Genomic DNA, 27,999 nt, shown 5'->3' on the forward strand with positions numbered 1-27,999 from the left:
GAACAGACATCATATGGTAAAGAGCAATTGTGCAATTCTCTAACCTCTCCTGAGTCCTCAAGAGCAACTGAATTATACCCAATTCTCACTGGTCGGAAGCCTTTGTCTCTTACCTCCTGCCGTTTCTGTAATGTTTTGTCCCCATCATGCAGAATTCCTGTATCTGCTTTTAAGCGTGGAATGTTGTGGGTGAGAATTATGGGTTAGAAAGGTTACCATATTTATACATACTGAACATGTATAGTCAGCCCTTGAATCTGTATCATAAAATTACTATCATAGATTCAACCAACCTCAAATCCAAAACATTTTTAAAAAAAATGTGTCTATCCTGAACATGTGCAGGCTTTTTTCTTGACCTCATTCCCTAAATAACATACTATAATGACTATTTCATAGAATTTATATTAGTTTAGGTATTATAAGTAATCTAGAGATGATTTAAAGTATGTGGGAGGTTGTGTGTTGGTTTTAGGCAAATATTGTGCCATATTATATAACAGACCTTGTTTAGATGAAGTGTTCACAGGTTGGGGGTCTTAAAGTCCTAGAATCAATCCCCTGTAGACACCAAGGGAAAACCATGTGCATATATTTGTACACATGACTAAGTGGGTTCCCTTGGGAAAGTCGTTAACCTCTCTCTCTGATTTTCTCACTTGTAAAATGGGAATAATAGGACCTACACCATGGGAGGTTGTGAGGATTAAATGAGCTAATAAATGCATTTTGAACTGTGCCTAACATGTAATAAACTCTCAATGAATACTACATATATAATACATAATAGTTGATAGACAATATATTGTCCGTTATAAATTCTCCAATAAATATTAGCTGTGCAATACACAATATTTAATAGATAGTATGCTGTCTTTTGGAAGCTACCTAAGGTGATTGTAGAGGATTTTGTCAACTATGCATGTTAGGGATTGAGAAAGTGTTTGGAGAAATATTATCTATGCCACTAAGTCAGAACCATCTGTTGAGGCAGGAGGCCAGAGCATAGAGAAGATGGGTGGAGAGGCCCCAGGAGCAGATGGAGAAGATAAAAACACCCCTCCTGGCAGTTGCAACAGCTGGGACCAATGTTCCAGATCTCTGGATGTCACGTCCCACAGCAAGGCTACACTCAACTCAGATAGTAACATCAAAAAGCAAACTGCCCAAGATGAAGTGTGTCCTGTTACCTCCACCTCGCCCTTCCACCATGACCATCACCCACGTCCCTCATCTATGAAGAGCACACCAAGACCCGCTGACAAGATCACCAGCTCTTGCTCCTTCACCCCAGCCTCTTCTCTTATCCCCTGGTAAGGAGAACTCGGGAGAGGAGGGAAATTTTCCAAAAACTGGTGGCTTTCACTTTGTTTTTTGTTCATCTCTGAATAATCTGCCAATAAAAGTGACAAAACCTTAAAGTTTGAAACTCAAGACTTATCTGGAAATCTCAAACCCAAATGCCTCTAAGGCCAGACTACAGGATTGAAGAGAAAGAGAAGGGGACTGTGTGCTTCTTAGGCTGTCAGGGAGCAACGGGTGTCCAGTAGCACCAGATTTTTAATTTTTGAAGAGACTTGGGAAATATCAGACCTTGTGTAAAATCTCCTAGTTTATAAAAAGTGATTGCAATTTTAGAAAAAAAAATCAAGGCACCATATGAGCCTAACAAAGGCAATGAACCGTACGTAGGCTTTAATCCCAACAACTACTAGAAGTGCTTCCGTTGTCTTGCCACAGGAGAAATTAGAAATACAGAATTTACTGGAATAAGTGTGGTTCATGAATGTGAAAATCTTAGCTCTATGACCAAGCACAGTTGGTAGCCATGACCTGTTGAAACATTTTATGAGAAGTTTTTGCACATGTACACTTTTCTGCAGAGGGACTCATAGCATCCATCAGCTTTCCAAAGGTGTCCTTGACCTAAGATGTTAGAATAAAATGTCTACAAGAGGTAAAACTTTATAGCCATTATATTTTTTTAAAATTGTAATCATTTATGGATTTCTAAGTTAAAACCAACTGTCAACTTAAAACCATTTATTTTCTGAGTTTAGAGTTTTTTCTTCCAAATTATATTTCTCCAGCTGTCTCATAAATACAATGCTAAAATGAATCTTAATAATGCCCAAGATTAGAAATGACTCAAACACTTAACAATAGGGAAATGTTTGGATAAAGTATGTAACAAGTACAAAGGAAATATAATGCAGCATTAAAAAATAGTACAATTCCTTTTTGGAAATGTCTCCAAAATATATTGTTTGAAAAGCAATAATGAATGACATGCAAAACTTTGTGTAATAGGTTGCCTCTTATGTTAAAAGGAAGAAAGTAAGAATATATTGATATTTGCTTATATTTACACACACATTCAACAACACTGAAAAAACATATAGGAAGCTGGGTGTGGTGGTGCATGTCTGTAATCCCAGTGGCTGGGGAGACTAAGGCAGGAGGATGGCAAGTTCAAAGTCAGCCTCAGCAACTCAGTGAGACCCTGCCTCAAAATAAAATAGAAAAAGGGCTGAGCATGTGGCTCAGTGGTTAAGTGCCCCTGGGTTCAATCCCTGGTACCAAAAAACAAATGAATATAAAAAAACAAACACACAGGCAAGCAATTAATGGGCTTCTCTGTGGGGGTAAGAACTGAACAGAAGGGAATGGGGTGAGTATGTTCATCAGCTTTCTGTTGCTATGACAAAATACCTGAGAGAAACCAACCTCAAGAAGGAAAGATTTATTTTAGCTCCTGGTTTCAGAAGTTTCAGCCCATGGTCTTTTGACTCCTTTGTTCTGAGCTTGTGGTGGGGCAGAACACCATGGCATAGAGGGCATAGCAGAGCGAAGCTATTCACCTCATGGTATCTGGGAGCTGGAGAGAGGGAGGGTCCAGGGACAAATCATACCCATCAGAGGTCCACCCTCAGTGTCCCACCTCTTCCAACGAGGCCCCACCTCCTGAAGTTTCCATCATCTCCCAATAGCAGGCCCCAAGCCTTCAGCACATGAGCCCCTGGAGCACATTCCACATCCCAGCTTTAACAGTGAAAGAGGGATATTTTTCTGTACTTTTTCTTTTTTATATATTTTAATGGAAGAAAAAAAAGTATATTATTTATTTTCATCTATGTTAATGTATTATTAAGCTGTATCTACGCATTTTCATTACATTTTAGTGATTTAAAATGAATTTCATTATATTTTATCTATATGGAACACACAAATGTGTGTGGGGGGCATATTGGGGATTGAACCCAATTAGCCACTTAACCACTGAGCCACATGCTCAGGCCTTTTTGTATTTTGTTTTGAGTCAGGGTCTCACTAAATTGCTCAGGGACTTTCTAATTTAATGAAACTGGCCTCACACTTGGAGCCCTTCTGCCTTAGCCTCCTGAGTTGCTGGGATTACAGGCATGTGCCACCATGTCCAGCCACTTATATTGTATTTTAAAAGAGAAGGTGGTTATTGTACATAGACATAATCGACCATTGACTTTATAATACAGTAGAAAGAACATTTATAAGGTTATAAGGCATATAAGATTATTCTCATTCTCTACCTTTAAAAACACATTCATACAGGACTGGGATTGTGGCTCAGCGGTAGAGCGCTCGCCTAGCACATGTGAGGCCCTGGGTTTGATCCTCAGCACCACATTTAATTTCTGGATCAGAACTTAGAGGCTATTAAAAGCACCATCTTATTGGCTGGGTATATTGGCTCACCCACTCTTTATACTCAATAACTTAAGCAAACTTGTGTATAGAGAACTGACACTTCCATCATTTCTGTGGCACTCTCCTTATCTTCAGATATGCTGAAGCAGGTGCTAAATCATATTTATAAGCAAGACCAGCTCTTTAACTTGCAAAGCCCAGTACAGAAAGAAAATATGAGATTCCCTGTTCAAATTATGAAGAATTTCAACATAAGAGCATTAAACCAAGTTCAAGCCACTTCTTAAGTAATCAGGCCCCATGGGACAGCCTGGGTCACATGTCCATAAAACCAGTGGTGGATAGGGCCTAAAGTGAATCAATTCTCAACTAGTCAACTGAGAGAAAATATATGTCCATTTCTGGGTGGCTGTGTTATTTGCCACAATCTCTACTACTATTTTATTCATGAAGTAATCCAAATTATAAGAGAACACCCCCCAAAATATAAAATGAGCTAAAACAGTCAAAAAACTCAGACACAGATGGTGCAGATGGTGAAATTATCAGAGAATTTTAATTAATATGTAAAAGGATCTAAGGCTGGGGATGTAGCTTAGTGGTAGAGCACTTGTCTAGCATGTACAAGGTCCTGGTTTTGATCGTCAGCACCACAAGGTGGGGGGAGAAGGTGAAAGAATCTAATGAAGAAGGTGAACAACATGTCAGATGGAAAAATTTACAGAACTCTAAAGAAGAAGAGTTAAATGAAACATTAGAAATGAAAATGAGCATTTTTATGGACGGAATTGTGTCCCCCTGGATTTGTTTATTGAAGCCCTAGTTTCCAACGTTACTGTATTTGGGAGTAGGATCTGTGTTGGCAGACTAATTGTAACCATATTCTTAGATATGAGGGATTCTGTAAAATAGGCTTATTAGCAGAATGGATGTAGCACAGGAAAGAATTGGTGAGCTTGAAGGTGGGTCAATGGAAACATTGAGTGAAAAAGAAAAAACAAAACTCTCTCTCTCTCTCTCTCTCTCTCTCTCTCTCTCTCTATATATATATATATATATATATAATGAACAAACAAACAAAACTCAACAACCCCCCTACAATATTCTAAAAGTGGTGGGACATTATAAACTTATCTAATGGGCATGTAATTGAGTTTTAGAAGAAAAGCAAGAGGAAGACACATGAAAAGATTTCCCTCAAATAAATGAAGACAACAAACTACAGATCCCAGAAGCTCACAGAGCCCTGAGGAAGGCAATACAAATAACCACAAGCCTGGGCATACCATCGATGGTCAAATGGCTGAAAATCAGCAATAAGGGAGGAAATTTTGAAAAATATTAAATATTTCCTCAGGAAGATACCATGTGAGCTAGAGGCAATAGAGAGGCATCTTTAAAATACTGAAAGAGAAAGAAAATCAGCTTAGAGTCCTCATTGAAATATCTCACAATTAATGAAAATATCTTTCACAAACAGATGATAGACTCTATCAACCGCACACTGTCAGTAGAGAAAATGTTAGATTCTTCCAGTGGAAGGAGTATAAGAGAGAAATTTTGATCTACACATAGAAATGGAAATACATGGGCAAATATGGAAGACATTTTTTTTCTCATTTTTAATCTCTTTGAAAGATAGTTGGCTCTCTAAAGTAAAAGAGCTAAATGTCATAAATATGGGGTTCAGTTCACTGTGAACAGAACAGTTCAGACTGAGGACCTCCTTACCCTCTTTATTAACCAAATAAGCAGTTTTAACATTTCTAAGTCAGAAGCATCTTGTAGCCTAAGAGGTGTGTCATAATTTTAGAGGAAGTACTCTTTTTTTCTCTCTTTCTTAGGTTTACATAAAGTAATGGTGAATTGCTGTGACCTGCATGGCCACTAATTTAGAAACTGGTGAGGGGCTATGGGAGATTAACAGGGTCAAAAAAATATGTACAGAGAGAAAGCTTGGACCAGGTGGGACACCATTCTCTGATGGAGGAACAGTGACCCAGAGCTGGCTCAGCACATTTATTATATAAGTTTTATCATGAAAAGGGTTTCTGGAAGAAAGTTCCTCCAAAGCAGGTAGGCTTTGAGGTCTAAGGACCTGCAAGCAATTATAATTTCTACCTGTGCTCATAATTCTTTATCCCCAACAGCTGGTGTCTGAACTCAAGGTCAAGACTGATAGTCCTTGCATAGAACCTACTTAGCAATGGGGTAATCTTTTTTTTTAAATTTTTTTTTTTAGTTATTGATGGACCTTTATTTTAATTTTTTTAAAAAGAGAATTTTTTTAATATTTATTTTTCAATTTTCAGTGGACACGACATCTTTATTTTATTTTTATGTGGTGCTGAGGATGGAACCCAGCGCCCTGCACATGCCAGGTAAGCATGTTACCGCTTGAGCCACATCCCTACCCCAACCTTTACTTTATTCATTTACTTATATTTGGTGCTGAGAATCGAACCCAGTGCCTCACACATGCTAGGCAAGTGCTCTACCTCTGAGCCACAACCCCAGCCCAGCAACAAGGTAATCTTGACCTATACCTTTGCACAGGAAGTTCCCAGCACAAGTGCAGCCTCCTGCCTGTGGGGCAGAGACCATGATCCAAGTCACTGCTCTCCACAGTGAATCTTATAATCGATAATGTATTTCATGAAATATAGTAATTGCTTCTGATATTTGAAGTAATATTGAAGTTGTTTTTGGTTTCGTTTTGTGGTACTGGGGATAGGCCCAGGGCCTCACACATGCTAAGCAAGTGCTTTACCACTGTGCCACACCCCTAGTCCTAAAGTTTTAACTGAGAGATACTCTACTGAGCTAAGTTCTTACAAATGCATACACTTATATCTCTATCAAGTCAGAGAAAATTTCCCAGGAAAGATCCTTGATATTCCTTTTTAGCCGATTTCCATACTATGCCCTGTCCCAGCCAAGCATTGTTCTGATTTCTTTTGTCATGAATTCATTTTGTCAGTCCTAAAATCATATATGTAGATTCATACAGTATGTGATCTTTTATCCCTGGTTTCTTTGACTCAGCATTGTTTTTGAGGTTCATCTTGTTACGTATACCAGTAGTTTGTTCCTCTTGGTTGCTGAGTTGTATTCCATTATACAAATATATAATTCATACATTTTCTCCTGTTGATGGACATTTGGGTTATTTCCAGTTTTGGTAATTATGAAAAAGATGGACATTTTTGTACAAATATATGTGTGTGTGTGTGTATTTAAATTTCTCTTAAAATTTTTATAAGAGAATTTCTGTGCCATATGGTAAGGTTATATTCAAAATAGTGTTTCTTTTTCCAGTGCTTTGTAGAACCTAGGGCCTCATTTATGCTAGGCAGAGGCTCCACCACTGAGCTACATCCCCAGCTCAAAATAGGATTTTGAAGCAAAATGCTCCATAGACTTTTGGCCAGTCTACTTTCAAAGTATTGTTATTAGTGCTCCTCTAGCATATCAGATGTCAGGTTTGGTGACTAACCCTTAGAATTTTACACATGAGGTACAGACAGGAGTAAGAAGGGGGAAGGTCTGTCTGTTTCTTAGCCCAGGAGATGGGGGAGAAGATTGACAGGAGGCAGGTAAGTGATCAGGCCAGTTATAGCCACATTGTCCCAGGACTGCAGGGTGTGCTAGAGGGAGGGAAAGAGCTGAGTTGAGCCACACTCTTGGTTCTTCTATATAGTAGGAACCCAGAAAATAACTGCGAGTCTGATTGTGTTGCTTTCTAGAGGGGTTGACTGTTGTGGGGTGAGGTGTCCCTTAGGAAGCAGCAAGATAACTCAGCAGGGTTGCCAGCAGCCCAGAACTGTAGGGACTGAGATCAGGATGGGTTAGTGAGGCAGTGCTCAGCCCCAGATAGTCCATGCCACAGTTACAACAGAGGCAGGCTCTAGCTGAGACTCCCAGCCAACAATCAGTACCTGGGTCTGAGGAAAGCCAAGGTGTCACCTTTCCCACCACCCCAAGGTCTTACCAGCCGTTCTCCTCTCCACTTGTGGCTTGCTCCTTCATCAACTAGAAACCATCATAGGGCAAGAAGTAGAGGAAGGGGGAGGATATTTGAGTAACTAAACATTTTTATTAAAAAGAGGCTGAAGGATGCCTACGGGGGTTGTTTAAATTGGGTAAGACATTTTGTTTCCCTGCCTACTACTGGGTAAAGGCTGTTTTGTTATTGATTAAATAAAGAAGCTACGATTTCTGTGTGCATCTGAAAGGTTGTGTATCTGTCACCATCAGGCAGGCTGGGCATCAATAACAAGCAGCCCCCAAATACTTGTGGCTTACAATGGCACAAGTTTGTTTAGTACTTGAGTTTCATTGTATCAAAATTTAGTTAAGACTGTGCTCCATAAGTCTTCCCACTATGACAGGCTTTTGGAGAAACTTAGGTGCAAACTTGCTGGCCACCAAGGCATGGGAAAAAGAACAAGAGAGGTTCATGCGCTGTCTCTGAAGCTTCAGCCAGTGGTGATGCACACACTTGTCACACTTACTGGCCAAGGCAAATCAATGACCATTGCTAAACTCAAGAGAATGGTGAATAGTATTTTCTCCTCCCAAAGGGCATTGATTATTTGTAAAAACTTGTACCCATTTAGAGGTAGAGTGTCTCTTTCTAGCTAATTTATTCCCTACTATTGTTGTCTTATAGGATTCATTGGAGCTGTAGCAAATGGTTTTTCAGTTAAAAAATAAGTCATCCTGAGATATCTGGGGAGGGGAACTATTGAAGAGGAAGAGAAAAGACTGTGAATGCCAAAGAGGTTGTTTGTGGAGCACAAATACCAAGATGATTCTCCTAAGGAGAGTGAGCAAGTGGTGGCCTTGCAGGAACCCAAGGCAGGAAGCATATTTTAAAGTCAAAACTCTCCATCTCTGAGTCGGAAGCCCTGGTTGACCAGGCGCTCTCAACTGAAACTTCCCACCCATGCCTTTTCCTTGGTTCACTTCAGTAGTTTCCAGGTCAATTATTAACTCAGAGTCTGAGTTAAAGTCCCCTTTTCTTTGAGTACTTTCCTGGAGGGATCCTGCAGCTAGCGGCAGCCAGGGACTGTAGGGAGGGATAGTGGAAGTATCCTGACTGGTCATACCCTGCAGGTGGGGGTTTCACTTCCGTCTGGTTCCAGTGTGCCTAGATGCTGAGGATTCCCGGTGACAGGCCCCATCAAGTAGGAGCCTGCAAATCTGAGGGTGCTCATTCAATTTCCGGCACGGATGTCCATCTCAAGTTCTTCTGTTCCAACATCCTGTGGGTCTGCAGCAGGGAGCCCAGGATCCTTTCTTGGTGACCCCTGGAAGGAAGGTGTGGCTGTCCATGGTCTCAGTTAACTATCCCTTACCAGTGGGCACCTGCAGATGTGTGGATCCCATTCTCTCACATCTACCAGAGGGAAACTCCGGGGGCCGTCTGAAGTTCTGTCTTGCCTTTCCAATTTCCGTCTGCAGGACTTGTATTCATTCAGGGATTCCCTTGAGTTCTTGCGCTCCTCATTTTGATACTGTGTATCCAAACCTACCTTTCCTCTACAAATCACAGAGCAGCCAGAAGATGGAGACTCCTTTTCTCTTCCTTAACAACAGGCACATTGAGAATGTGGATGGGAAGGAAACCTGTTTTCCTGGTTGTCTCCTATTTCCTGCCTCTTGGGTCTCACACCTGGTGTGGTGTTTTTGGAATACAGCAGATCAATATCTATCGATTTTATTCTGTGTATCTGAGTGTAGGGTATTGCGGGGAGACAGTGCGTACTGTGTGGAGCCTTAGATTCTTACTCTGCCAAAATGGAATAGTTTACATAGATAGCATCTGATCACACCAGCTACAGAGCTTTTTGCAGGTTTTCCCAAGGGAGAGGTGTTAAATATTTGCAAAATAAATACGTGAAGAACCTAGAATTTAAAGGTCCTAACAGCATTTTACATATGATGTACATGGACTGGAAGTCCCTCTCACCTAGGTTCACCCCTGACAGGTTTATCTGGGCATGTCTGATACACCTAGGGGGGACTAACTGCATTTTTTAAAGAAGTGAGACTGGAAGAGAAGAAAAAGGAGGGTGTCTGTCTCAGAGATCATTCCATTGGTCTGACTCCCTGGCCTTATGTCATATACATAGAAAAGCTAGAGGCAGAAGCTGAGGCTGCAGGCTTTGGAGGATAGGCTGGTCTTTGAATCAAGCTAACATGACTAGAGACAGAAGAGAGGGAAAAAATATCAATTAGGTTATTCATAAGGTTGATGAGCCAGGAAGGAAACTACCATGTGAGGGATGCATAGTTCCATGGAACTATTGGGATTTTCTCTGATTTCCTACTTTGAATCTTAAGTGACACATAGGCAAATATAGCGCTTGATAATTTTGTTACCTTGTGATCAAAGATTCCTTCTTATCTCCACTGTCACATTGGTAGGATCCTCACTACCATAGAAGAGGACATGTGTTTGGCATCTTGTTCCTTGAAGTGGGAGTGGAAATTGCAGTGAGGGTGAACGTCTCAGCAGACTTCTCATTCCCGACTTAGCCAGAAAACATCATCTCATAGGAATAGTTCCATGTGAACCAACATTTCTGGAAAGTCTTCAGAGATGTTGCAAATTGACTGTCATCATTCCTTGAACATGATTAAGGGAGCAGTCAAATTTAAAGAGACCTGGTGCCATTCTATCTTATAGACTTACCTCCTGGAGGGGGAACTTTCCAGGAGGTAGGCATGGAGCAGAAAACCTGTCATTACATGAATCTGCTATGATGTTGAATGTTGATTCTTGATCCTATTTTTAGTTGAAAATATTTTTATGTTAATATGACTAGAAAAGCAGATATTTTTAGGGGAAAGTATAGGTTTATATCTAATATCAGTAGGGATGTGATTGTTAATTTTTCCCTAACAAGGGCAAAAATCACAGTGGGAATGGGTGTGAATTTCTGGCATGAGTACAGTCCAGGTGTATGCAGTCACAGCATAACACCTCTGTGAAAATAGGTGTCCAGGTCCCTTTGATTTTGTGTCCCTGTTAAACTTGGTAGGTGGCTTCTTGCCACTGGTGGTTCTAGCAAGACCAAGGGCCTGTCCGTGAGAAGAGATGATGAGGGGGAAGGGCACGCCCGTCCTCTTCAAGGGCACATCTTGGACGTTCCTTTTGCTCACCTCTCCATGACCAAGTGGGGCTCATCCCAGCAACACAGGGTTGGCTCAACATACAGAAATCAATAACCGTAATTCATCAATAGGCTTAAAGACGAGAATCACATGACCATCTCAATAGATGCAGAAAAAGCATTTGACAAAACACAGTATCCATTCATGTTCAAAACACTAGAAAAACTAGGGATAGTAGGAGCATACCTCAACCTTGTAAAAGCTATATGTACTAAACCCAAGGTCAACATCATTCCAAATGGAGAAAAATTGAAAGAATTCTCCCTAAAAACTGGAACAGACAGGGATGCCCTCTTTCATCACTTCTATTCAATATAGTCCTTGACACTCTAGCCAGAGCAATTACACAGAAGAAATTAAAAGGGCTACAAATAGGGAAAGAAGAACTCAATCCCTATTTGCTGATGACTGATTCTATATTTAGGAGACCCAACAGTCTTTGCCAGAAAACTTTTAGAACTCATAAATGAATTCAACAAAGTAGCAGGATATAAAATTAATACCCATAAATCAATTGCATTCCTATATATCAGTGATGAATCAACTGAAAGAGAAATTAGGACAAGTAACCCATTCACAATAGCCTCAAAGAAAATAAAATATTTTGGAATCAATCTAACTAAAGAGGTGAAAGACCTCTACAATGAAAACTACAGAACACTAAAGAAAGAAATTGAAGAAGACTTTAGAAGATGGAAAGATCTCTCATGTTCTCGGATAGGCAAAATTAATATTGTCAAAATGTCCATACTACCAGAAGCACTATACAGACTTAGTGCAATTCCTATTAAGGTTTTTTTTTTAATAGAAATAAAACAAGCAGTCATGAAATTTATTTGGAAAAATAAGAGACCCAGAATAGCCAAAGCAATCCTTAACAAGAAAAATAAAGCAGGAGGCATCGCAATACCAGATCTTAGATTATACTACAGAACTATAATAACAAAAAATGACATGGTATTGGCACCAAAATAGACATGAAGACCAGTGGTACAGAATAGAAGACATAGATACAAACCCACATAAATACATTTATCTCATAGTAGACAAAGGTGCCATAAACATATATTGGAGAAAAGATTGCCTCTTCAACAAATAGTGCTGGGGAAAATGGAAATCCATATGAAATAAAATGAAATTGGATCCCTATCTCTCACCCTGCACAAAACTCAACTCAAGGTGGATCAAGGACGTAGGCATTAGACCAGCAACCTTGTGCCTAATAGAAAAAAAAAGTTGGCCCAAATCTCCATCATGTTGGCTTAGGAACCAAATTGTTCAACAAGACTCCTAAAAGCGCAAGAAGTAAAATCCCCAGCACCACATAAAAATAAATAAAGATATTGTGTCCATGTATAACTAAAAAAAAATTAAAAAAAAAAAAAAAGAATCAGGCCGGGTGTGGTGGTGCACAGTGGCACATGCCTGGAATCCCAGCGGCTCAGGAGGCTAAGACAGGAGGATTGTGAATTCAAAGCCAGCCTCAGCAAAAGCGAGGCAGTAAGGGCTGGGGTTGTGGCTCAGTGGTGAAGCACTTTCCTAGCATGTGTGAGGCACTGGGTTCGATTCTCAGCACTGCATATAAATAAATGAATAAAATAAACGTTCATCAACATCTAAAAAAATATTTTTTTAAAAAGTGAGGCACTAAGCAACTCGGTGAGACCCTCTCTCTAAATAAAATACAAAATAAGGCTGAGGAGGTGGCTCGGTGGTTGAGTGCCCCTGAGTTCAATTCTTTGGATACACATGACACCTGCCAAAAAAAATCAAGAATCAATAAATAGGATTGTATCAAACTATAAAGCTTCTTTACAGCAAGGGATATGATCAAGAACATGAAGATTATACTACAGATCAAGAATGGGAAAAAATCTTTGCCACCTGCACCTCAGATACAGTGTTAATCTCCAGGATATATAAAGAACTCAAAAAACACCAAAAAACCCAAATAACCCAATCTATAAATGGACAAAGGAACCGAACAGACAGTTCACAGAAGAAGAAATACAAATAGTCAACAAATATATGAAAAATGTTCAATATCACTAGCAATTAGAGAAATGCAAATTAAAATTACACTGAGATTTTATCTCACTCCAGTCAGAATGGCAATGTAACTCAGTGGTAGAACACATGCATAGCGCATGTCAGGCACTGAATTTGATCCTCAGCTCCACATAAAATTTTTTTTAAAAAGCTATCATGTCCATCTACAACTAAAAAAAAAATTGTTTAAAGAATATAAGTAACAATAAATGTTGGTGAAAATGTGGAGAAAGAGGTACACTCATACATTGTTGATGGGACTACAAATTGGTGCCACCACAATGGAAAGCAGTATGGACATTTCTCGAAAAACTTGGAATGGAACCACCATTTGACCAGTTATACCACTCCTTGGCATATACCCAAAGGACTTAAAATCAGCATACTATAGCAATGCAGTCACATCAATGTACATAGTAGCTCAGTTAACAATAGCTAAGCTATAGAGCCAACCTAGATACCCTTCAATACATGAATGGATAAAGAAAATGTGGCACATATACACAATGGAATACTACTCAGCCACAAAGAAGAATTAAATTATGGCATTTGCCAGTAAGTGGATGGAACTGGAGGCTATCATGCTAAGTGAAATAAGCCAGCTCAAAAACCAAAGGCCAAATGTTCGTTCTGATATGTGGATGCTGACTCACAACAGTGGGTGGTGGGGTGGGAGGGAGGAGTGGAGGCTCACTGGACTGGACAAGAGGGACTAAGAATGGACTAAGAGACACAAAGTGTAGCAAAAAATAGAGGCTTTAATGACGCTCTTGCAAGATTGGGTGTCTGAGGAGCAGGCACACCCAGGTCTGGTACAGTTAGCATTGTATCCTCCAGAGCTTGTGGTCCCCCTAGCCCTGCATTCCCCTTTGGCTGAATACCCAACGGTGTGCAGTCTTTAAAGGTCATCTAGGTTTTACTGTCTCCTGTTGGGTTATTTAATACCTTTAGTTGTCCCCACCTCTCCTGTTCTCTAGTGCCTGAAAAGTTCCCTTGGATTGAACACCTTTTGGCATGCACACAACAGAAATAGTTGTGTACATGTTTCTGTTTGGACACTTCTCTTTTGGGAACATGAATAACAGTGGAATTGTGGAGTCAGAGGATAATTCTACGCCTAGTGATTTGAGGAGCCCTCAATCTCTTTTCTACAGTGGCTGCACCATTTACTCTGCCCCCAGAACTTTATGAGGGTTCTTCTCCTTCTTTTGTTTAAAGTCTCCTTAGTGGGCATAAAGTGATATCTCCTTGAAGGTTTTTTTTTTGGGGGGGGGGACTAGGGAATGAACTCAAGGGCACTTGACCCCTGAGCCACATCCCCAGCCCTATTTTGTATTTTATTTAAAGACAGGGTCTCACTGAATTGCTTAGCACCTGGCTGTTGCTGAGGCTGGCTTTGAACTTGTGATCCTCCTGCTTCAGCCTCCTGAGCTGCTGGGATTACTGGTGTGTGCCACCACACTGGCTTTCCTTGTAGTTTTAAATTTTGTCTTTTTGAAATACCTGTGCAATTGATTTTCTCACTAGTCCTTCATCAGGCCCTCTTGCCATATCAACATTTATAGCAGCACAATTCACAATAGCTAAACTGTGGAACCAACCTAGATGCCCATCAGTTGATGAATAGATAAAGAAAACGTGTATGTATACCCAATGGAATATTATTCAGCATTAAAAGAGAATAAAATCATGGCAGGGAAATGGATGGAGTTGAAGAAGGTAATGCTAAGTGAAGTTAGCCAATTCCCCAAAACCAAATGATGAATGTTTTCTCTGATATAAGGAGGCTGATTCGTAATAGGGTTGGGCGGGGAGCATGGGAGAAATAGACAAACTCTAGGTAGAGTTTATCTAATGGGAGGGAGGGGAAGGGAAGGGGCATGGGGGTAGGAAAGACGGTGAAATGAGATGGACATCACTATCCTAAGTACATGTATGCAGACACGAATGGTGTGACTTACTTTGTGTACAACCAGAGATACGAAAAGTTGTGCTCTACATATATGTAATATGAATTTTAATGCATTCTGCTGTCTTATATAACAAGTTAGAATAAAAAATAATTAAAAACATTAAAGCTATTACAAACTTGGGAGGATCCCAAAGAGCTTTTGTTTGTGTAGGTTTATATCTGTTGATATTTACCATAATTAAAAACTAAAAACAAGAAAAAATTACAATACCATTTATCCATTCTTTCATCAACAATGGAAATGAACTCATGATATGAACTCATCACATAGCATGTGATTTCTTGAAAATTCCACTACTTCTGAGTGTGAACTGAAGAGTCCTCAAAGAGGCCATGTCTGTATTTAAGAGCTCCCAGATGGTTTAAATCTCACTGATTGGAGTGTTGTGACCTTGTGGAGAGATGAAATGTCATAAGAAGCTTAAGTTGTATTGGATGATTTAATTAGGCTCCTTTTACAGCCATGTATCACGGGCCTCTGTGCCCAACCTAGCATTTTTGTGACCACTGGGTAAATGTCTGCTAAGCTTCATGGACCACTATTTAATTTTCAGACTAATAATGAGATGGTACTTGACTCCTGGAGGAGATTCCCCTGCTTTATTGAAAACCGTGGAAGTACCATTTTGTAGCTCGCCTGGGGACCCCACCTACTTTATTGGCACTATAAAATACTTGTGTAATCTCTTTCCGGGAGGATCATGTCCTTAGGGAACCCTGTGCTTTGGGAACTCATGTCATTAATTTGAGTTGGTGTTCCCAGGGCTTGTGTTGGCTCAGAATAAACCGTTTTCTTATTTCAAATTTGTTATTTCTATTGTCATAAGTGAGGGAGAATAAAATAGGTAAGTAAATCTGAAATTAATAAGAAAAAAATGTTGATGTAATAGCCCCCTCTTTTCCAAAATGAGTAATGATCATACAATTCAGTTTTACTCAAGGAAGAATTTTTTAAAAATATTATATTTTAAAATTATTGTCTGAGATGCCTCTCAAATTTAGTTTACCTAGAAAGCCTATATTTGGGAAAGGGAGCATGAAAAAGAAAGTCTGCTTTGTACTTGGCTGATCATAGAAAAAATCTGAATGTAGGTCCTGGTGAAACTAGCTCATTCTTATTTATTATTGATTTATTTTTTGGTACCGTGGATTGAACCCAGGGGTGCTTTACTATCGAGCTACATCCCAGTTCTTTTAATTTTTTTATTTTGAGAGAGGGTCTCACTAAGTTTCTGAAGCTGGCCTTGAACTTACAATCCTCCTGCCTCAGCCTTCCCACTTACAGGGATTATAGTCATGCTCCACCATGTCCTGCCTAAACACACATTCTTCTGCCTTTCCAGAAATGAAAAGTGGTTGATAGTTCAAACTTCTCTCTAATCTCATGAAATCACATGATGTTAAATTTGAACATCTGAGCCAACCGGTTTGAAGAAATATCTCTTATGAGACTGAAGAAGAATGCTCAGAGGCCTCAGCACCTGAAGCTGATGTTTTCACTAGCAGTTGAGGGTGGGTGGGCACACGGAATGCACACTGATTCTCAGCTGGTTCCTTGGACCAGCACCATTAGAATCACCTGGAAACTTGTTAGAAATAAAAATCCCAGATCTACTGACTCAGCAACTCCAGAGGTGGGCCCAGCCATCTGTTTTAAGAAGGCCTCCAAGCCTTCTGACTTGCTGAGCTTTTGGGTAACAGTTGAGGACCACAGGGGCACCTTTTCTACCGCAAAATTTTATCAGTATCACTTCCCCCATTCACTTCCTTCCATCAACATTGAATGAACTGATCCTTTTTCAGTGTTTTTATGACATGTATTGGGAAATGTGCACATTTGTACATTGTGTGTCTACCAGTAAACATCAAATTAGTGTAGGCCCAGCTCTGAGTGTAATTTACAGCAATCCCAAAGAAGCCAACTCTTAAAGAGGCCTGATAATAAGATACAAGTAAAGTATTTTGATAAGTATAATTCATTCTCTGGAACATAGTTTACCCTCCTGTTCCTGACACTAGCATTCAATATTTGAAATCCTCTCGAATCCTCTCCAATATTGAAGCTTCACAATTCCAAGGGATTAGCTGCCTTATTTTGATATTTTCCACAAATGATTCTGCCACAGCTTTTTTTTCTTTAGAGATTCAAATCTGAAGCCTCAAAAGAAAAGGTTTGCGTTACAGTATTGAGCTAGGCTCAGTGTGCTAGTCGCCAGCCCAGAGTTCTTAAAGGTTGTTTAGTAAACAAAGTGATCAGAATGGACTAGCCAACCGGAGCTGGGAAAGGTCCCCACAGATGAGATCCAGGCACACGGGGTGGCATGGGAGGGAGACTACTTATGTTAGTGCTAAGGCTTTACCTGGGATTTCCAAACTGGGAAATTGGGATGAAGTCAACACAAAGTTACTTTATATTGTATAGGATATGGAGAACATTCCATGCTGTTCTATCTTTAATCAACCCATGTCCACAAAGATAAGTCAAAGAGTTCCGTTTCCCTTTAAAGACCTTGGAAATTCTGGATAGAAGTGGGCAGGTCTCCCTCTTTGATGGTACAGATTGTCTTAGTGATATGGCAGCAGCTGCCTGATGTCCTGTGATGTGAATCCAGAGGTTCCCCAAAGCCAAGAGATGTGAGATGCGAGATGAGCGTTTGACCTCTCTGACTTTGCTTCTGCCTCATGACTTCTGTTGGCTGTTCTTGGCTTCTCACCACTCTGGGTTTTCTAGATGGTTCTTCTACTCTTCTTCCTGTGGTGATAATAACTCAGTCATAGCCATATGGGTAATAATTGTGCCAAGGAAAATGTGGTCCCCACCTTATACCAATATGGGCAGAGTATTCTACTTGAGTCCCAACCAGAAGTGTGACCTGCTAATTTTGATTCTACCCCAGGATACCATTACCTTCCTACTTGGTGAAACCTGACCTTGCGATCTTGCCGCCCCTCTGGAGGCCCAAAGTGGCTGCCCAGTCTTAGCCTCTGTTTTATGGTTCACTCTTCAATTTAGTGTTCAATAAGGGGGGTCTGAGGAAGAGTCCTGGAAGCCCTCCTGTGTCCCCATTACTCCAGAGGCAGATAGACCTTGATGTGGGTCTGAGGGAGCAAAGAACAGATGGGCTGTTTTGTGGCTAAATCCCAAGGGGCATATTACCTGAGATCTTCACTTTACATTTTGTTCTAGGACACGGTGGCTACAGGAGTCCTGGCTACAGGAGTCCGTGCGTCTTTCCATCCTCTCTCCTTCCCTCCCTTCCTTTCTTCTTTCCTTCCTTCCTTATTTTAGTACGAGGGATAGAACCCAGAGCCTTACTCACACAAGGCAAGTGAGCTACCACTGAGCTATATCCCTAAATAGGTGTGTGCCACCATGCCTGGCCCAAGGAATCGAATTTTTAATGGTATTTAAATTATCCAAGATTGAACTTAAATATCCATAAGTGGCTAGAGGCTGCCATGTTGGACAGTATGGTTTTTAGTTTTCTCAGTCCTTAATGAGCTCATAAGAATATCAGGTTATTCCCTACCTTGCTTAAAGCTTCTCAGGGCAAACTCAGAGCAGAGGTGTGCTAGGAATGTCTTACAATCAACCCTCTGAAAAACTTTGCCTGTTTCCATGTGTAGGTACTCCTACCATGCTAAGCATCCAGCTGCCCACGTGACATCCCTGGACACAAAACTGGGAGGAGAGTCACAGTAGAACACCGTCCTGTGGTATTTCCATGATACAGGTACAATAGATGTGAATTACCTTGAGAGCAAAGATCTCAGTGAAATGCAGTAAAATAATTTGGAAGTGATCAGTTTTGAGTATGTATTGCCTTTGTTTTTAATATAGTTTGTTATACTCTAATTTTTAAAAACAGCTGTGCTTAGATTTCTTTGTACTTTTAAGTGATATACTGTGATACTTTAGGCACTAAAGCAGAGCTAGTAATGCCTTTTCTAGTTTCACATTGGCTTATTTTAACAGGTTGAGATGTTTGTTCTAAGACATGTAACCTAACTTTGTAGTCTAAAGTGTTCCACTACCAAGTTGTATCCCTTAGTAGACCAGACCAAATCTTTTGTCCCTGAAGTGTTCCAAGATAGACCTTGATGTTTAAAAGAAAGATATTTGTTAAAATGGCTTGAGTTTCATCTCATTAGGATCCCCTGTAGTTACCCACTGTGCATGTACTAGTCCTCTAGAACCAAGTATGTGAAACAGACAACTGGCTGGGAGGAACTCTCCAGGGCTTGTTTTCCAAAGAAAAGTATTTCAAGAAACAAAATCTTAAACCTCCCTTAGGTGTGTTACAAAGCTGTTCAAAAAGTAACTCAGTAAGGCTTGTGAATGGAAATATGTAGTGCCCAAGTCAACATTCTGCTTTAAACAGTAATAAATGCAGATGAGTTTAAAAAAAAAAAAAAACAGTTGATAGGGCTGGGGGCGTAGCTCAGTGTTAGTGAAATTGCTAGCATGTTCAAGGCCCTGGGGTTTGGTCCCTACCATTGCTAAACAACAACAAAATCAAACTATCCCAAAAAGTCCCTGAAAATTTAACCAAAATGTGAGCTTGCTGTAACACTTCTCTGGTTCCTGGTGATTACTCCAAAACAAACCATTTAAAAATGACCTTCAGCAGTTCAGTAAGATTCTGTCTCAAAAAGAAAAATAATAAAGGACTGGATGGGGATGTGGCTTATAGCAAAGAGCCTCTGGTCTCAATCGCCAGTACCACAAAAACAGACAAACAAAAAAATAAAACAAATCTCTGGCTGGGGTCCCATGATGGTCCAGTAAATTAAATGTAGAATATCTGTTAGGCCACAAGAGGGCGCCATCAGATGAAATTAGATTCTAGAAAGTAGGATTTTTTTTTTTTTTTTTAAATTTATGTTCGAATCTTTCCAGAGACCTAATCCTGGGAGGTCTTGTGGGAACTCAGATAGTTTGAATCTCTTCAGAGATTGTAATCCTGGGAGGTCTTGTGGGAATTCAGACAGTTTCAGGCAGTCCTTTACTTCTCTACATAAACTGAACCATGACTGCTCCCCAGTGGTCTGTCCTCTGTGACTGAGGGATTTTGGTCTTCAAGCTACAAAACGGAAAGGTCCTTGCCAAGTACTCAGCTTGGGGAGGGAGAAGACCTGACAATATGTCAGACACTTTACACGCTTCATCTCCTGTAATCCTGAAATAACGCCTTAGAAAGAAACGGGGGATTGCCAGATCTGTGAATAATTCCCGATGCAATAACCCTGAAGGGCTTCTCATTTGCACTGAAATAATTTGTACTTCTCAGTCCACATGAGGAAAGTTAAGAGTGTATTCCTTCCTTAGGGAAGGAAGGAATGGAAGGAATCTGCTTTTTTTTTTTCCCCCTCTCTGGCTGGGCTAAATGAAGACTCTAAGAACTTTGGGTTTTGAGGGGAGGATCTGTATCTTACCAGGTCTTATTTGGGAGTTTATGTCAGGGTTGGCCAGAGTGGATTCTGGCAGGCAGGGACGTCCTGGATACTCACAGAGTGACACCGTGGGTCTTATGGTCTACTCTCTAAAGGCTTTTCTCAAGATGGCTTCTTAATTCTTAATACTCTTGGCCTAGCGCACAGCCCTGGTCAGTGCTTATGCTGCTGTTGTTACAGGGACCAAACTTTGGGATGCTTTCCCTACTCTAAATGACAGGCTTCCTTGACAATGTGGGACTCACCATCTCCGCTGCCAGGTGAGTCCACTCAGAAGCAAGATGCTGATCAACAGGAAGACACAGCCGGCCACTGTCAACAGAGAGGGCGTTCAGTAGGGGTGCCTGGGGCTGGGCATGGGGCCAGCAGAAGCTGGGTCCCCAGAGCTGGGGAGAAGGTGCCCCAGATGAGCCAGAGCCTCCCGAAGGGTGGGCACTGCATTTTCCGCTCTCCCTTCTTAGAATGCAGGTCCCACCCCCACGGATTTCTTAGGAGGCTCAAGGAGGATAAGGGCCAGGTGGGCCTGGAAGGAGAGTCTTTAGGGAAAGGAGCTGGTACCTCTCCTCTGGGGTAAACTGACAAGACAAGCAATTCGGACGTGCTCTGAGGCCAGGCCTCACCTAAGGAGGCTGCGAGTGAGGCCTGTGTCTGGTGAAAGAATCATTGAAACAGAAGAGAAATGATAAGTACATGAGTCCCTCCTGAACCTGCTCACATTTTCCAACTGCTGGTTCTGGAGCTCCACGTTCATTCAGTTGTCCAGGCCGATGGAACTCCAAGGCTCATTTTCCCCTCGTATGTGGAAACAACGACAGTGTTTATGGAGCATGTTTCCTTTCTCTCCCTGGCTTCTTGCCTGGCTCATGATTATGGGGGCTCCTTTTAGACCCACTCAAGAGGAAGACGTTGGGTCTGGTTTGAAAATTAACTTATAACCTATTATAACTGATTCTTGGGTAATGTTAGGATCTGGATTCACCTTCTACCCTTATTAACATGTCATGTGAGGACAGGACCTTTTAAACCAGCCAACCAACCTGTCCATGTCAGGGTCTGGTGTACATTTTGTCCACAGAGAAAAGGACGTCACCCACCTACTATCTGGTACTCCATCGTGAACAAGAACGTCTCCATGGTTGTTGCTACTTCTGAGTGTTGTTGGAAATCTATGAAAAGAGGGCGGGGGAGACATTCAGTTTATGGCAAGTAGAGTGCACAAGGCTGGGGAGAGTGACTTCTTCCATGGTCAACAGAGGGCAGATGCCTCATCCCTGTGCCTGGAGACCTCGGTCCTGTGGTTCCTCTTTCTGACACCTGCTTTGGGTATGCAGGTTGCTGAGGCGTGTCCCTGCTCTGGAGGAGGCTGCCAGGGTTGGTTCTCCTGACCCTGCCCATCTGCCAGAGAGGCTTGCATCAGGCAGACTGCCTGTCCTTTCCTGATCTGGCTTTGATGGCCAAGCATCTCCCCCATACCTGTTGTGGTAATGGTGTGGTAAGTCTCACTCTCAGGAAGATCATTTGTGCTTGTTTGAATGTCAACTTCACCTGGGGAGAGAAAGTGCTGCTTGTGAGGCCCAAGGTGGGGAGGCAGGAGTCCCCCCTCTTGCATCTGCCCACTGCAGCTGGCCCTGGATACTCCTGCTGAGGCATGTCTCCTGGTGTGGTTGCATCTCTAGGGATGGCACACCACACGGTTCCACATCAGGGTCACTGGGAAACAGGTAAAGGGCTGCAGCAGAGCCGACGATGGGGAATTCTGGCCCTGATCCTGGCTGTGCATGGAACTGTGAGCCATGATTTCTCCCCAGTCTCTCTGTTCAGCCCTAGCTTCCACCTTTGACTTGGAAATGGTGCTAATAACCCAAGCACCGTGAACCATCACATGGAGTGGAAATGCACAAAGGGATAGCTTTCCTCTTTGACAGGTCCTCTGGTCCTCCCCAGTGTCATTGTCCCGGGCTGGGATCAGTTACTCAGGCTCTCCCACTTGATGGGAGGAAATGATGGGCATGCCCTAGCCATCAGGGTGGCTCGCTGGAGTCAGGCTGTGGGAAAGAAATAGTATCCCTAGAGAACCCCAGAGGAAGTCATGGGGCACGAGAAACCGTGGTGAGCAAAGAAACCGGAATTCTCACGGTGAATGTGAAATTAGTGAGATTTCAGAGCACATAGCAGAAAACCTCAACTTAGGCAGGTGGCATGTGTTCACTCATGCTTGAGTGAACCCCTTCTCTGCACTTTCGTCAAAGCTCAGGTGGGGACTTACACAGGAAGGCGCATGGTAACAGTAGAGCACTTAACAAATGACAGGTTTACATCATAAATCTGGGAAAGGAAGACACGTGGGGGCGGCAGATTGAAGCTTGGGTAACTCGGAGAAGTAGTGGAAAATTTCAGGATCAGCTAGACCAAGGGCAGCTGATCCTGATCCTATTGCCCTGAGCAGCATCCCTCTGCTTCAGAACACTTGAGAGAACTTCCTCTTCCATCACTATTTATGCCCACTCTGGGCACAGGGCCACCTGAGGTGAAGGGGCCTTAGAGATCTCATTCTCGTTTTAGAATGAGAAGAAACTGAGGCCCAGAGCATCAAGGGGTTTACCCAGGGTCACGTGGCAGGTAAAGTCAGGAATCCCACCCTGGTCAGACAGAGGGAGAGAGCAAGGCGTGGACGCAAGAGAGGAGCCACCTACCTGTAAACAGATGGAGCTCATTTTCATCCAGGCATGTGAGCCGGGGTCGGGTCCACCTTGTTCCTCCACGGATAGTTTTGCAGACGCTCAGGAAAGGGCCACTGTGTAGGGTCTTGTACCCCTGGATGCACTGATAGTGAAGTGTCTGCCCCACCATGAAATGATAAGTTCTCTTTGTGTCTTCATGTTCCCACGCAGGGGGCTCTTGGCAGTGACCTGGAAGAGAGAAAGCTGTTCTGAAGGCAAGCTGCGGAAAGCATTGTGAATATGTCCAGGTGGCCTCTTGCTAGAGACTGGACCTTGTTGTTTTCTCTTTTGTTTGCTTCTTTCATTTAACCAACACAGACTGAGAACATCCCTATGTTGGGAACCTTGCTAGGCACTGTGGGGTGGCACAGAGACCTGCAAGGGTTGGACAGTCCATGGGGTAAGAACTATGAAGGCAGAAGGTGGTGAGGATCGCAGAAGAGCAGAGAGTCTTGCTGGGGACATGGGGAAATGAGTCATTCATTCTGACTGATGCTAACCCAGATGAGGAAGTGTCTGAGCCGGTTCCTGGAAGATACTGAGGGCTTTGAGAAGTGACAGGGATGGAAAGGACAAACTTAGCTCAAGGGTAAGGGCAGGTTCAACTCAAGGCAAAGACACCTTGGATTTCTGCTGAAGAAGAAAGGAAATACATCCCTGAATGGCAGCAGGTGACCAGGGACAAAGCCAAAGCCCAGAGGGAAGAACTGAGAAAAATCTCAGAGAAATTAAACATGAGCTCTGGTTAAGCCAGGCCTGCAGCTTGATCCACATGAGTCCTGTGGAGAACTCTAAGCTCCCCTATGCCCCATAAACTTTGCATACACTGTCTACAACCCAGACTTGGCTAACCTTTGGCCTCAGAGATTGTGTTCTGTTCTGATTTAATCTCAGGATGCCACGCCCACTGTCCCCAGTCTGATCATAAGGAACTGTGTGTACCTTCTAACCCAAGACCATGAAACTGCACACATTTCATGAACTTCCAGATGCTCCATAAACCTCAGTACCCAAAGTAACCTCTGCAAATACTCTAGATAAGCCCTGTGATGCTGCAGGAAGCCGAATGACCCGGTCCTGAGCTGGCTTCTGTCACAGAGAGCCTTGAAAATCTTGACTGAGCTTGAGTTTTAATCTCAGAATAAAATGTTCTTTAAAGGACAATAAAATCCATCACTGCCTGAATCTGTTTGAATTGGGTTTGCTTCTTTCAAATGAAAGCATCCAAACTATGACAATTTATGAAGCATCCATCTGCCAGATCCAGCTGGTTATCTCTTGAGTAAGGACAACACACATTGACTTCTGAAATCATTCAATCATTGTGAGGGTAAAATGGGGAAAACAAAACAAAACACACATTACACGTGTTTGGAAATTCTAGTGCAGCCCAAAGTCAGAGAGCAAAGGGAAAAATCACCACAGTGCATAGTGTCCCTGGATTGGCCTCCTTCCCCTCATAATGGAAGCTATAAATAAATTCAAAGTCATTTAAAATAAGTACTCAGTAGAAAGATCCCTCATCTAATCCAGGAGACCTGGGATCTTACTCCAGTTCTATTATGTGAGTACTTTTCATTTCTTGGTGCCTCAGTTTCTTTAGTAAGATGAAGGAATGCTTTCTGCTCCCTGACTCACCGGGGTGTGAGGCTCAAATGAGATTATAGGATATGGTAAGGTTCTTTGTAAGGCTAGAGGACTAATGGGTCTTCATATGGCCAACTGTTCCCGGCAAAGCTCAGGTGTTCCCAGTGGGCTCCGTTTCCTGACGTCATGCCTTAATGGAAGCATATTCACTTGGGAAAGCTGAGCTCACTCATCTCCAGCTCATTAGCCAGGAGATGTTTGTCTGGAGCCTTTAAGTATCATCAGGATAGTACAGCACATTTTATAACTCCATCTTGTAAGAAACACCTGGACAAAAATCATTTTGTTTGTAATTCATCATCTTGTACTTCAGAGAAAACCAGAGGGTTTCCATGAGGGCAGGAACTGTTGTCCCACCCATGTTCGCATCTTCTGTTGGCAGAGCCTGGCACAGTGAGTCCCAACATATGCCTTTGAATTGGATTGAATTGAACCACGTTGATTCTATTTGGCCAGTTCCCAAATCACAAGCCCAGGTTGGGTGCTGTTAAGGGTAGCTGGAGATGCTGAGCAAACAGCCTGCCAACGTTAAGTGATGGTTCTTGTCCACAGGATATCCCGAGAAGAGGAGAATGACATGCACACACTTATGGATAGTGTGTGGGACTCAATTCTCTCCATGGGGAAACACATTATTCCGATGCAGGAGAAGGTCAGCTCCCAGGAGTCAGCTAGTCAGTTGCTCAGATGCATCACTTACCTGCAAGGTTCACTTGGTCCACAGGCTGCAATTGGCTTTGCATTTTTGTGGTTTTCCCTTCTTTCTGTTCTTCAGGTTGAGGTGTAACTTGTTTCCCTGTGTTCCTAGGGTCTGGAAGATATGAGAGGGGTACAGCAAACAGCTTCACAAACATTTAAAATGGGTCACATGGTTCATCTACTAATTGCATGGGCACTAATTCTCTATCTTGGTGCTGGTGTTGATGAGCAGGGGCAAGCCCTCCCTTAGGTGGGCAGGGTTATCACCTGGCCCTGCAGGGGCTTCTACATATTCTGTCTATAATGACAATGGCTACAAAATGTTTCTGGAAGAATTTAAAGATTTTCTGGTAGATAATCCTTTTTGTTCATATATGTCTCACTAAAAGGGATCCTTGCTTGCTATCAGGACTGTCAGTGGTGTGCATGGGTATGTGAGATGGCACACAGGAGGGGTGTGACTCCACCACCCCATGAACCCTTCACTCCCCTAATGCTATTCAAATCCTTACAATTAGAGAAGTGCTGTCCTAAAGCTATGGCAGGAAGACCCCTCCTATAATACCCCTCCCTATAGTGAAGAGCTTGGCAAAGGAGTTGGCAAAAGAGTTTGGCAAAGGGAGCACTCCAATGGGGTGGGGGTCAGAATAAGACAGAGAGCTGCTGGGAAACACTCAAGCAGGTGCTTCCACAGAGCAGCAATCTCCAGGCTTTATAGTAGTCTGACTTACTGTCCCACACAATCTCCAAACAATCCCACCACTTTCAGCACATTCTAATACCACAGGGTGGGTGAGAGGCCAATGCAGAAGTAGGGCTTTGTGAGAGAGATTTGGGGATTCAAGGAGAAAGGTCAACAGCAAAATTACAGTGTCAGATCAATTCAGTTTTAGAAAGCCCAGAGGAGTTCTTAGAGGTAGTAGACACCCTACTAAGCATTTGTTTAATGAGTGATTATTTCATAAGCCTCCAATGTGAGTTATCCCATAGATTCAGCTGGCCACTTGTTGTCTTCAAGGCTGAGTGAACGAAAGATGGATTCTGTCTCATTCTGTCCTCCAGTTTTTTTTTTTTTTTCCTTGAGAGGGGTGTACCGGGAATTGAACTCAGGAACACTCAACTACTGAGCCACATCCCAGCCCTATTTTGCATTTTATTTAAAGACAGGGTCTCACTGAGTTGCTGAGGCTGGCTTTGAACTCATGATCCTCCTGCCTCAGCCGCCAGAACTGCTGGGATTATAGGCATGCACCATCGTGCCTAGCACATTTTTCTTTCCATGGGTTTACAAAAGGAACCACTTACGAGAGCTTACACACTGGCACTTGTTTTCCCAGAAAGAGTTTCCTGTACAAAGCATATAGGGAGACCCATTTTGTATTCTGCGGAACCCTTTCTTGCACTCGCAGGTTAACATGGTGCCATTAACGAAAGACAAGGCTTTGAAGGTGGCATAACTGATCTCCGGTGGTTCATTATCACAAAACTCTGCAAAGAGAGAGAAGCAGACTGTGAGTTCAGGAGGCCCTGGCCAGACCCTCACATATTTGATCAGGCAATGACTTAATCACATCTTTCTTCACTCTGTTTCAAGGATTTATAGACATCCCACTTTTTCCTAGAAAGGAACCAAGAATCTTTGTATGAGACATGGTTTAAGAGTTTGCACCTGCATCCAAAGTAAAATGAGTAAATTCTAAATGAGTGAAAAATTAATGAGGTTTTATTTTGAATATGCCTCATGTTTAGCAAATATACACAGAGAAAGGACTGTCAGGAAAGGAGAGGAATAAAGACAAATAAGTTTAACTGAGGAACTAAATATGTCAATGCAAGATACTTTTCAGGAAATAAGAGTCATCAGGCTTTGTATAGCTAATGATTCTGCATTTTTTTTTGAAGAAATAGACATAAGTGCTGCACTTAATGTGGGAGATGTAGTTCTTACTTACCTGCCCACCACTGACTTACCAACTACCTTCTCATACCATGAAGACCTTATCCCTCAGTTCATAAAATGGACACAGGTGACCCAGTAAGGACATGAGGAGCAGTGCCCCATGTCCATCCTGAGGGGGAATATGGCTCTGGCCCACTCAGGAAAAATGATTCCATTGCATACTTTGCAACAAGTTCTTCTGATGCAAGAGACTGGATGATTACAAACATGCTACAGGCTGATAAAGGAGGCCGATGGAGGGATGGCAGAGACATGAAGAGGCAGGGAAGCAGAAGTGTCTAGCACAGCAGAATCTGTACATCCAGGGACTGTACAGACAGGTGATCAGGCCTGGCTGCTGTACTCCTAGATGTTGGTTGGCCCACTGCTTAGCGTGAGGGTTATTTTTGGATGTCAACTGGAATGAACTGATGGAAGCCGGGAGATCAGGTAAAGCGCACATCTGGGTGTGTCTGTGAGGCTGTTTCCAGAGAAGATTGGCAGGTGGGTGTTATGGTTAGATATGTGGGTGGGGTCCCCCAAAAGCTGATGGGTGAGACAATACAAGAAGATTTAGAGGTGAAATGATTAGACTGTGAGAGCCTTAACCCAGTCCATAAATTAATGCCCTGACAGGGGTTAACTTGGTG

General features: G+C 42.2%; 1 protein-coding gene and 1 long non-coding RNA gene across 8 annotated transcripts in view; one reads left to right on the top strand and one right to left on the bottom strand.

Annotated features, from left to right (window-relative positions):
* The first annotated feature begins 1,082 nt into the window (after positions 1-1,082).
* On the top strand, positions 1,083-24,249 carry LOC114100195 (uncharacterized). Of its 6 annotated transcripts, none has more exons than XR_011709308.1 (6): positions 1,083-1,313; positions 6,000-6,068; positions 18,518-18,624; positions 20,485-20,604; positions 21,676-21,836; positions 23,236-24,249. It is a non-coding gene; the product is annotated as an uncharacterized lncRNA (long non-coding RNA). The 6 variants fall into 6 exon arrangements; XR_011709307.1 differs by having other exon boundaries at positions 20,525-20,604; XR_003584011.2 differs by lacking the exon at positions 1,083-1,313 and adding an exon at positions 5,826-5,898 and having other exon boundaries at positions 20,525-20,604.
* Positions 17,526-27,999, bottom strand: part of Il2ra (interleukin 2 receptor subunit alpha) — a 40,546-nt gene continuing 30,072 nt past the window's right edge. The window contains exons 2-8 of one of the 2 annotated variants that reach the window (XM_027944820.2): positions 26,716-26,898; positions 25,412-25,522; positions 23,038-23,253; positions 21,818-21,889; positions 21,439-21,510; positions 20,590-20,656; positions 17,526-17,642 (exon numbers count right to left, since the gene is read on the bottom strand). In XM_027944820.2, coding sequence (XP_027800621.1) covers positions 17,618-17,642; positions 20,590-20,656; positions 21,439-21,510; positions 21,818-21,889; positions 23,038-23,253; positions 25,412-25,522; positions 26,716-26,898 — 746 coding nt within the window. In that variant the 3' untranslated portion in view covers positions 17,526-17,617. Of the gene's footprint in view, positions 17,643-20,589; positions 20,657-21,438; positions 21,511-21,552; positions 21,890-23,037; positions 23,254-25,411; positions 25,523-26,715; positions 26,899-27,999 lie in introns of those variants that run through there. The other variant, XM_034636629.2, reaches the window with a different exon arrangement.

This window comes from Marmota flaviventris, chromosome 12 (genome assembly GCF_047511675.1).
Source record: "Marmota flaviventris isolate mMarFla1 chromosome 12, mMarFla1.hap1, whole genome shotgun sequence".
In the NCBI taxonomy this organism is placed as follows: Eukaryota; Metazoa; Chordata; class Mammalia; order Rodentia; family Sciuridae; genus Marmota; species Marmota flaviventris.